Genomic DNA, 10,831 nt, shown 5'->3' with positions numbered 1-10,831 from the left:
ACTTCCTAGGTCATCCTACTTATCAGGAACTGAAAGTAGACAGGTCAGGTCCTGATACAGTAGGATGACTAGGAGCAGTAGACAGGTCAGGTCCTGATACAGTAGGATGGACGTGACTAGGAGCAGTAGTCAGGTCAGGTCATGATACAGTAGGATGACTAGGCGCAGTAGTCAGGTCAGGTCCTGATACAGTAGGATGCTCAGTATTACATTGTGTTCTTGTTTTATTTTGTATAGTTGTATTTTATTGACTTTCAGCTGTAAAGTTTACCCTCAGGGATAATAAAGATTCTCTACTCTACTCAGGGCCAGCCAGAGAGCCCCCGGTGTAGAACCAGGGTCCAGCCAGAGAGCCCCCGGTGTAGGAGCAGGGGCCAGCCAGAGAGTCCCCGGTGTAGGAGCAGGGGCCAGCCAGAGAGTCCCCGGTGTAGGAGCAGGGACCAGCCAGAGAGCCCCCGGTGTAGGAGCAGGGACCATGGCAACACCCCCAAGAAGAGACGTCACCTCACCAGACAGGGCAGCTCCTCCTCTTCCTCCTCATCTTCGCTGTGCTCCCCCCAGGGGTCGTCCCGCCTCACTCCGCGCCGCTGCCTTTCTCCCAGCATGCTGAGCCCCACCAACAACCTCCAGGTGTTCTTCCTAATGATAATAATAATAACCAATAATAATAACAATACTAATAATATTATTATTGTTAGGTGCCCTTCCTGGACTCCTTCACCGCCCTCCCCGTCCGTCAGCCGCCCAGGGAGGAGTTGGAGTGGAAACAGGTGAGAGCAGAGCGCCACCTACAGGCTGGAGGCCAAACCGTGGTGGTTGGCTGGTTCGGTGGATCAAGAAGATTACAAAGTAGACTTGCAGAATTTGGCTTCCTGCTCTTTTTTCTTCCTAGTAAAGTTGATATATAGTTGAAACATTGTCTAACAGGAAGTTATCCTATGCACCAATCCTGCATTCTGGTAGTAGTGACGATTCTGACTGTGTCTCATGTTGAAGGTAGTAGATTTGCTGTGGAGCGACCCGAAGAGCCAGCTAGGCTGCAGTCCCAACACCTTCAGGGGAGGAGGCAGTTACTTCGGGCCAGACGTGACCAGACGCCTGCTGGAGAGACACGGCATGACTCTGCTGATCAGATCACATGAGTGTAAACAGGAGGGCTACGAACTCTGCCACGACGGACAGGTGATCTGTTAGGCCTGCTTCTAATCTCCATTGAACAGGACTAGCTCATCATATATATGATAGTTAATATGTGTCTAGGAGCCCCCCCCCCCATGGCTAGTAGACAACAGGACAGCTCTATAAGATATATGATAGTTAATATGTGTCTAGGAGCCCCCCCCCCCCCTGGCTAGTAGACAACAGGACCAGCTCTATAACATATATGATAGTTAATATGTGTCTAGGAGCCCCCCCCCCATAGCGTAGTAGACAACAGACTAGCTCTATAAGATATATGATAGTTAATATGTGTCTAGGAGCCCCCCATGGCTAGTAGACAACAGGACTAGCTCTATAAGATATATGATAGTTTAATATGTGTAGGAGCCCCCCCCCCCCCCCCCATGGCTAGTAGACAACAGGACTAGCTCTATAAGATAATGATAGTTAATATGTGTCTAGGAGCCCCCCCCCCATGGCTAGTAGACAACAGGACTAGCTCTATAAGATATATGATAGTTAATATGTGTCTAGGAGCCCCCCATGGCTAGTAGACAACAGACCAGCTCTATAAGATATATGATAGTTAATATGTGTCTAGGAGCCCCCCCCCCCATGGCTAGTAGACAACAGGACCAGCTCTATTAGATATATGATAGTTAATATGTGTCTAGGAGCCCCCCCCCCCCATAGCTAGTAGACAACAGGACTAGCTCTTATAAGATATATATAGTTAATATGTGTCTCAGAGCCCCCCCCCCCCATGGCTAGTAGACAACAGGACTAGCTCTATAAGATATATGATAGTTAATATGTGTCTAGGAGCCCCCCCCCCCATGGCTAGTAGACAACAGGACTAGCTCTATAAGATATATGATAGTTAATATGTGTCTAGGAGCCCCGCCCCCCCCCCCCCCGTGGCTAGTAGACAACAGGACTAGCTCTATTAAGAATATGATAGTTATTTGTGTCTAGGAGCCCCCCCCCAATGGCTAGTAGACAACAGGACATAGCTCTATAAGATATATGATAGTTAATATGTTTGTCTAGGAGCCCCCCCCCCCCATGGCTAGTAGACAACAGGACTAGCTCTATAAGATATATGATAGTTAATATGTGTCTAGAGACCCCCCCCCCCCCCCCCCCCCCCCCCCCCCCCCCATAGCTATAGCAAGAGTAGGACAACAGGACCAGCTCTATTAGATATAGATATTGTCTAGGACCACCACCCCCCCGACCAGCCTAGTGACAACAGGGACCAGCTCTATTAGAGTATACTGATGCGTTAATATGTGTCGTAGGAGCCCCCTCCCCCCACCGCCCATGGCTAGTAAGACAACAGGACTAGCTCTATAAGAATACATATATGATAGTAAATGTGTCTGAGGAAGCCCCCCCCCCCCCCCCCCCATGCTAGTAGACAACGGACAGCTACTCATTAAGATATATGATAGTTAAATGGCTTCTAGGGAGCCCCCCCCCCCCCCCATGGCTAGTTAGACAACAGGACTAGCTCTCTATAAGATTAATTGATAGTTATATATGTGTCTAGGAGCCCCACCCCCCCCCAGGCTAGTAAGCAACAGGACTAGCTCTATAGAATATGGATAGTTAATATGTGTAGGAGACCGCCCCCCCCCCCCCCCCCCCCTCCCGGGGCTAGTAGACAACAGACAGCTCTATAACATATATGATAGATATGTGTCTGAGGAAAGGAAGAAAAAGGGCCCCCCCCCCCCATGCTAGTAGACAAACAGGACTAGCTCTATAAGATATATGATTAGTTAATATGTGTCTAGGAGCCCCCCCCCCCCATGGCTAGTAGACAACAGGACTAGCTCTATAAATATATGATAGTTAATAGTCTAGGAGCCCCCCCCCCCCCCCCATGCTAGTAACAACAGGACCAGCTCTTAAATATAGCGTTAATATGTTCTAGGAGCCCCCCCCCCCCCCCTCCCCCCCCCCCCCCCTCCCTCTCTCCCCCCCTGGCAGAAGCAAGCGACACTCTAGAATAAAACGACCCCCCCCCTCCCCCCCCCCCCCAAGCAGTGACACAGCCGCTCAATATTAAAGTCCAGCCCCCCCCCTCCCCCCATGGCTACGTAGAAACAGACATTGCTCTAATAAGATATATGATAGTTAATATGATGTCAGGAGCACCACCACCCCCACTCCCCCACCCCCCGGCCCCAATTGCTAGTTTTATAAAATATTATGCTCTATAAGAATATGATTAAGTTAATATGTGTCTAGGAGCCCCCCCCCAACATTTGGCTAAAGTAGACAACAGGACTAGCTCTATAAGATATATGATAGTTAATATGTGTCTAGGAGCCCCCCCCCCCCCCATGGCTAGTAGACAACAGGACAGCTCTATAAGATATATGATAGTTTAATATGTGTCTAGGAGCCCCCCCCCCCCCCATAGCTATAGACAACAGGAACCAGCTCTATTAGATATTATGATAGTTAATATGTGTCTAGGAAGCCCCCCCCCCCCTCCATAGCTAGTAGACAACAGGACTAGCTCTATAAGATATATGATAGTTAATATGGTTGCTAGGAGCCCCCCCCCCCCCCCCCCTCCCCCCCCCCCCCCCCCCCCCCCCCCCCATAGCTAGTAGACAACAGGACTCAGCTCTATAAGATATATGATATAATATGTGTTAGGAGCCCCCCCCCCACCCATGGCTAGTAGACAACAGGACCAGCTCTATAAGATATATGATAGTTAATAGTGTCTAGGAGCCCCCCCCCCCCCCATGCTAGTAGACAACAGGACCAGCTCTATAAGATATATGATAGTTAAATGTTCTAGGAGCCCCCCCCCCCCCCCCCCCCCCCCCCCTGGCTATAGACAACAGGAGTAGCTCTATAAGATATATGATAGATTTATGTGTCTAGGAGCGCCCCCCCCCCCCCCCCCATAGCGGGAGTAGACAACAGGACCAGCTCATAAGATATATGATAAGTTATATGTGTCTAGGAGCCCCCCCCCCCCCCCCCCCATGCTAGTAGACAACAGACTCAGCTCTATAAGATTATATGATGTTAATATGGTGTCTAGGAGCCCCCCCCCCCCCCCCCCCGATGGCTAGTAGACAACAGGACAGCTCTATAAGATATATGATAGTTATATGTGTCTAGGAGCCCCCCCCCCCCATGGCTAGTAGACAACAGCGACTAGCTCTCTAATAAGATATATGATAGTTAATATGTGTCTAGGAGCCCCCCCCCCCCCATGGCTAGTAGACAACAGGACTAGCTTATAAGATATATGATAGTTTAATATGTGTCTAGGAGCCCCCCCCCCCCCCCCCCCCTGGGCTATTAGGCAACAGGACCAGCTCTATAGATATATGATAGTTAATATGTGTCTAGGAGCCCCCCCCCCCCCCCCCTGGCTAGTAGACAACAGGACTAGCTCTATATAAGATATATTGATAGTTAATATGTGTCTAGGAGCCCCCCCCCCCATGGCTAGTAGACAACAGGACTTTAGCTCTATACAGAATATGATTAGTTTAATCATGTGTCTAGGACCCCCCCCCCCCCCCCCCATGCAGTAGACAACAGGACCAGCTATTAGATAATGATAGTTATATGTGTCTTAGGAGCCCCCCCCCCCCCCCCCCCCCCCCCCCCCCCCCCCCCCCCATGGCTAGTAGACAACAGGACTAGCTCTATTAAGATATGATAGTTAATTGTGTCTAGGAGCCCCCCCCCCCATGGCTAGTAGACAACAGACCAGCTCTATAAGATATATGATAGTTAATATGTGTCTAGGACCCCCCCCCCCCATGGCTAGTGGACAACAGGACTCAGACCTGCTATTAGGATATATGATACGATTAATATGTGTCTAGGAAGCCCCCCCCATGGCTTAGTAGACAACAGGACTCAATAAGATCTAAGTGTATTTTGTTCTTTCAAGGTTGATCACCATTTTCTCTGCCGTCAACTACTATGAGGGGGGGAGTAACCGGGGGAGCCTACATTAAGCTTTGGGCAGAGAGCTGGTACCTCGCTTCTTCCAGTACCAGCCGTCAGCAGGAACACCAGAAAACTCACCCTGACTCAGAGGGTAGGGCTGGGGTGGAGGTGGAGGTAGGTGGGTGGAGGTGAGTAGTGGGCTGGGGTGGAGGTGGAGGTGGAGGGGAGGTAGGGGCGGGGGTGGAGTAAAAGGGGCTGGTGGAGGTAGGCTTGGGGTGGAGGTAGGGGCGGGGTGGAGGTAGGCTGGCTGTGTGGAGGTGGAGGTAGGGGCTTTGGTGAGGTAGGGCTGGGGTGGAGGTGTAGGTAGGGCCTGGGGTGGAGGGAGGTAGGGGCTGGGGTGGAGGAGGCGCTGGGGTGGAGTAGGGGCTGGCGGTGGAGGTAGGGGCTGGAGGGAGGGGAGGTAGGGCTAGTGGAGTTTTAGGGCTGGGGTGGGGGTGGAGGTAGGGGCTGGTGGAGGTAGGGGCTGAGGTGGAGAGGGGCCTAGGTGGAGGTAGGGCTGGGGTGGAGGTGGAGGTAGGGCTGGGTGGGTGGAGGTAGGGGCTGGGGTGGAGTAGGGGCTGGGGTGGGCGTTGGAGCGAGTGGAGGGTAGGGCTGGTGGAGGTAGGGCCGGGTGGGAGGTGGAGTAGGGCTGGGGTGGAGGTGGGAAGTAGGGCTGGGGTGGAGGTGGAGTAAGGGCTGGGGTGGACGGTGGAGGTAGGGGCTGAGGTGGAGGTGGAGGTAGGGGCTGGGTGGAGTGGAGGTGGAGATAGGGCTGGGGTGGAGGTTGGGGCTGGGTGGAGGTAGGGGCTGGGTGGAGGTGGAGGTAGGGGCTGGGCTGGGTGGAGGTTGGAGTGGAGGTAGGGGTGGTGGAGGGGATAGGGGCTGGGTTGGAGGTTGTGAGGTTAGGCTGGGTTGGAGGTGAGGTGGAGCGTTGGGTGGAGGTGGAGGTGGAGGTTAGGGCTGGCGTGAGTTGGAGGTGGAGGTAGGGCTGGGTTGGAGGGGAGGTAGGTGGGTTGGAGTTGGAGGTGATGTAGTTGTGCGTTGGAGTTGGAGTTTGGAGGTAGGGCTGGGTTGGACGGTGGAGGTAGGGGGCTGGGTTGGAGTGGAGGTAGGATGGGGTGGAGGTAGGGGCTGGTGTGAAGTTGGAGGTGAGTAGGGCTGGGGTGGAGGTGACGGTAGGGGCTGGTTTGAGTGGGAGGTGGAGTAGGCTGGGTTGGAGGTGGCAGGAGGGGCTGGGGTGGAGGTAGGGCTGGGTGGAGTGGAGGTGGAGGTAGGGCTGGGGTGAGTGGAGTGAGGTAGGGGCTGGGTGGAGGTGAGTATGGGCTGCGGGGGAGTAGGGGCTGGGTGGGGAGTTGGAGTGGAGGTAGGGGCTGGTTGCAGTTTGGAGGTGGAGGTAGGCTGGGTTGGAGTTGGCGGGTAGGGGCTGGGGTGGAAGTTGGAAAGGGTGAGCGTAGGGGCTGGTGGAAGTGGACGGTAGTGGCTGGGTTTGGAGGTGGAGGTGGATGTAGGGCGGGGTGGATTGCGAAGGATAGGGCTGGGTTGGATTGGACGTAGGGCTGGGTTGGAGGTGGAGGTAGGGGCTGGCGTGGGGTTGAGTAGGGGCTGGGTTGGAGTTGGAGGTAGGGGCTGGGTGGAGTTGGAGGTAGGGGCGGGGGTGGAGGTGTGAGGTAGGGGCTGGGCTGGGTGGAATGGAGGTAGCGGCTGGGGTGGAGATTGGAGGTAGGCGGGTTGGAGTGGAGAGTAGGGGCTGGGGCTGGGGTGGAATGGGGTAGGGGCTGGGTGGAGATGGAGGTAGGGGCTGGGTGGAGATGGAGGTTAGGGCTGGGATCCACGGTTCCTACTGGTCGTTCTACATACAGAGGTGACAATGATGTTGATTATCGTGTGTGTGTGTCCGTCCGTCCGCAGGGTGAATGTGGCCAGAGGGTTCGGCTGTAAGGCTGTACAGGAGAACTGTTTGCCCACCGTCAGAACTCAATGGCGCCCTTTCAGCATGTATGACACAAGTAACATGTAAGATATTTTTCAATAACCACACACACTGCCTGCCAGCTGTAAAGAACACCCCAAACTCCTCATGACATAAGTCACAGTTCTTGAGTGGTAGCCACCTTCCATAAATACACTGAACGCGCCCATCATTTGCTGAATCATTAAGTGGACTCTGCCTGTGTCTGTTCCAAGCTGCTATTCTCTGTCTGTCAGTGAGTTAGACTTTTGTCCAGGTTGTATCTCTGTCTGTTCAGTGAGTTAGACTGTCTGTTCCAGGCTTATCCTGTCAGTGAGTTAGACTGGTCTGTTCCAGGTTGGTATCTCTGTCAGTGAGTTAACTGCTCTGTCCAGGCTGTATTCTCTGCAGTGAGTTAGACTGTCTGTTCCAGGCTGTATCTCTGTCAGTGATTAGACTGTGCTAACTTGTTCCAGGTTGTATCGCTGTCAGTTGAGTTAGACTGTCTCTTCCAGATTGTATCTCTGTCAGTGAGTTAGACTGTTCTGTTCCAGGTTTGTATTCTGTCAGTGAGTTAGACTGTTCTGTTCCAGGCTGTATCCTGTCAGTGAGTTAGATGTCTGTTCCAGGCTGTATCTCTGTCGAGGAGTTAGTAGACTGTCTGTTCCAGGCTGTATCCTGTCAGTGAGTTAATAGACGTCTGTCCAGGCTGTATCTCTGTCTGTCAGTGAGTTAGACTGTGTTTACAGCTGTATCTCTGTCTGTTCAGTGAGTTAGACTGTCTGTTCCAGGCTATACCTCTGTCTCTGTCAGTAGGTAGACTGTGTCTGTTCCAGTCTGTATCTCTGTCAGTTGAGTTGACTGTTGTTCCAGGCTGTATCTCTGTCTGTCAGTGAGTTAGGACTGTTCTGTTCCAGGCTGTATCTCTGTCCGGTCAGTGAGTTAAGACTGTCGTTCCAGGCTGTATCTCTGTCAGTGAGTTAGACTGTCTGTTCCACTGTATCTCTGTCTGTCAGTGAGTTAGACTGTTCGTTCCAGGCGGTATCTTCTGTCTGTCAGTGAGTAGACTGTCTTTCAGGCTGTATCTCTGTCTGTCAGTGAGTTAGACTCTGTCCAGCTAAGCCTTGTCTGTCAGGAGGGAGACTGTCTGTTCCAGTCTGTATCTCGTCAGTGAGTTAGACTGTCTGTTCCAGCTGTAAGTCTCTGTCTGTCAGTGAGTTATGTCGTTCCAGGCTGTATTCTCTGTCTGTCAGTGAGTTAGACTGCCTGTTCAGGCTGTATACTCTGTCTGTCAGTGAGTTAGCACTGTCGTTTCCAGCTTGTATTCTGTCTTCAGTGAGTTAGACTGTCTGTTCCAGGCTGTATCTCGTCAGGGAGTTAGACTGTCTGCTACCAGGCTGATCTCTGTCAGTGAGTTAGACTGTCTGCTTCCAAGCTGTATCTCTGTCTGTGAGTTAGACTGTCGTTCCAGGCCTGTATCTCTGTCAGGGGAGTTAGACTGTTCTGTACCAGGCTGATCTCTGTCGTGAGTTAGACTGTCTGTTCCAAGCTGTATCTTGGTTCTGTGAGTTAGACTGTTCTGTGCCAGGCTGTATCTTGTCAGTGAGTTAGACCTGTCGTCCCAGTGCTGTATCTCTGTCGGGTTAGACTGTCTGTTCAGCTCTATCTCGGTCTGTCAAGTGAGTTAGACTGTCTTTCCAGGCTGTATCTCTGTCTGTCAGTGATTAACTGTCTGTTCCAGGTGCTATCCTGTCAGGAGTTAGACTGTCTGTACCAGGCTGTATCTCTGTCAGTGAGTTAGACTGTCTGTTCCCAAGCTGTATCTCTTGTCTGTGGAGTTTAGACTATCTGTTCCAAGCTGTATCTTTTGTCTTTTCAGTGAGTTTAGACTGTCTGTGCCAGGCTGGTATCTCTGTCTGTCAGGGAGTTAGACTGTCTGCTACCAGGCTGTATCTCTGTCAGTGAGTTAGACTGTCTGTTCAGTCTGTATCTCTGTCTGTCATGTGATTAGACAATGTCTGTTTCCAGTCTGTATCTCTGTCTGGTCAGTAGTTAGGGACTGCTCTTCCAGGCTGTACTCTGGTCTCAGGAGGTTAGACTGTCTGTTCCAGGCCTGATATCTCTGTCTGTCAGGAGTTAGACTGTCTGTTCCAGTCTGTTATCTTGCTGTCATGAGTTAGACTGTCGTGTACCAGGCTGTATCTCTGTCAGTGTTAGACTGTCTGTTCACAGGCTGTATCTCTGTCAGTGAGTAGACTGTCTGTTCCAACCCTGCTAGCTCTGTCTGTGAGTTAGACTGTCTGTATTCCAAGCTGCTATCTCTGTCTGCTGAGTTAGACTGTCTGTACCAGGCTGTATCTCTTTCAGTGAGTTAGACTGTCTGTTCCAGTCTGTATCTCGTGTCTGTCAGTGAGTTAGACTGTCTGTTCCAGCTGTAATTCTCTTGTCTGTCAGGGAGTTAAGACTGTCTGTTCAGGCTGTATCTCTGTCTGTCATGAGTTAGACTTCGTGTTACCAGCTGATCTCTGTCAGTGAGTTAGACTGTCTGGTTCCAGGCTGTATCTCTTGTCTGTCAGTGAGTTAGACTGTCTGTCCCAGGCTTATCTCTGCAGTTGATTAGACTGTCTGTGTCCAGGCTGTATCTCTGGTCGTGGAGTTAGACTGTTCTGCTTCCAAGCTGTAATCTCTTCAGTGAGTTAGACTGTCGTGTTCCAACTGTATCTCTGTACTGTGAGTTAGACTGTCTGTTCCAAGCTGATTCTCTTCAGCGGTGAGGTAGGACTGTCTGTTCCGGCTTGTATCTCTGTCTGTCAGTGGTTAGACTGTCTGTTTCCAGGCTGTATCTCTGTCGTCAGCTGAGTAGACTGTCTTTCCAGGGCTACCTCTGTCAGGAGTTTAGACTGTCTCTGTTCCAAGCTGTATCTCTTGTCGGAGTTAGACTGTCTGCTTCAGCTGTCATCTTTGTCTGTCAGCTGGTTAGACTGTCTGTTTCCAGGCTGTAGTCTCTGTCTGTCACGTGGGTTAGCTGTTGTATCCAGGCTGTATCTCTGTCGTGAGTTAGACTGTCTGTTCCAAGCTGTTATCTCTTTCAGGAGTTAGGACTGTCTTGTTCCAGGCCTGTATCTCTGTCGTCAGTGGAGTTAGACTGTCTGTTCCAGGCTGTATCTCTGTCGTCAATGTTATAGACTGTCTGTTCCAGGCTTATCTCTGTCATGAGTTTAGACTGTCTGTTCCAGGGCTGTATCTCTGGTCTGTCAGGGAGTTAGACTTGTCTTCCCAGGCTGTATCTCTGCAGTGAGTTAGACTGTCATGTTCCAGGCTGTACTGCTGTCAGTGAGGTTAAGACTGTCTGTTCCAAGCTGTATCTCTGTCAGTGATTAGACTGTCTGTTCCCAACCTGATTCTCTGTCTGTGAGTTAGCACTGTCTGTTCCAAGCTGTATCTCTTTCAGGGAGTTAGACTGTCTGTTCCAGCTGTATCTCTGTCTGTCAGTGAGTTAGACTGTCTGTTCCAGGCTGCTACCTCTGTCAGTGAGTGTAGACTGTCTGTTCCAAGCTGCTATCTCTGTCTTGAGTTAGACTGTCTGTTCCAAAGCTGTTATCTCTTTTCAGGGAGTTAGACTGTCTGTACGGCTGATCTCTGTCATGAGTTAGACTGTCTGCCTCAGGCTGTAATTCTCTTGTCGGTTCAGGTGGGTTAACTGTCTGTTTCCAGGGCTTGGTTATTCTCTGTCATTTAGGGTAGAGG

At 51.4% G+C, this 10,831-nt stretch overlaps 2 protein-coding genes across 2 annotated transcripts in view; one reads left to right on the top strand and one right to left on the bottom strand.

The window, feature by feature from the left end:
* LOC112068460 (serine/threonine-protein phosphatase with EF-hands 2-like) overlaps positions 1 to 1,223 on the top strand; it is a 5,642-nt gene extending 4,419 nt beyond the window's left edge. Inside the window, exons 2-4 of the mRNA XM_070438163.1 lie at positions 307 to 630; positions 699 to 770; positions 997 to 1,223. Coding sequence (XP_070294264.1) covers positions 307 to 630; positions 699 to 770; positions 997 to 1,194 — 594 coding nt within the window. The 3' untranslated portion in view covers positions 1,195 to 1,223. The remainder of the gene's footprint in view (positions 1 to 306; positions 631 to 698; positions 771 to 996) is intronic.
* A 4,340-nt stretch (positions 1,224 to 5,563) lies between these two features.
* Positions 5,564 to 6,934, bottom strand: LOC112068491 (uncharacterized; the record flags this gene model as incomplete). Its single annotated transcript, XM_024135661.2, has 1 exon — positions 5,564 to 6,934. A coding segment is annotated over one exon (1,371 nt), but the record flags the coding sequence as incomplete, so codon positions are not given.
* Positions 6,935 to 10,831: the final 3,897 nt, after the last annotated feature.

This window comes from Salvelinus sp. IW2-2015, unplaced genomic scaffold (genome assembly GCF_002910315.2).
Source record: "Salvelinus sp. IW2-2015 unplaced genomic scaffold, ASM291031v2 Un_scaffold537, whole genome shotgun sequence".
Classification (NCBI taxonomy): Eukaryota; Metazoa; Chordata; class Actinopteri; order Salmoniformes; family Salmonidae; genus Salvelinus; species Salvelinus sp. IW2-2015.
The sequence above is the reverse complement of the archived record's forward strand: the minus strand, read 5'-3'. Positions and strand labels throughout refer to the sequence as shown.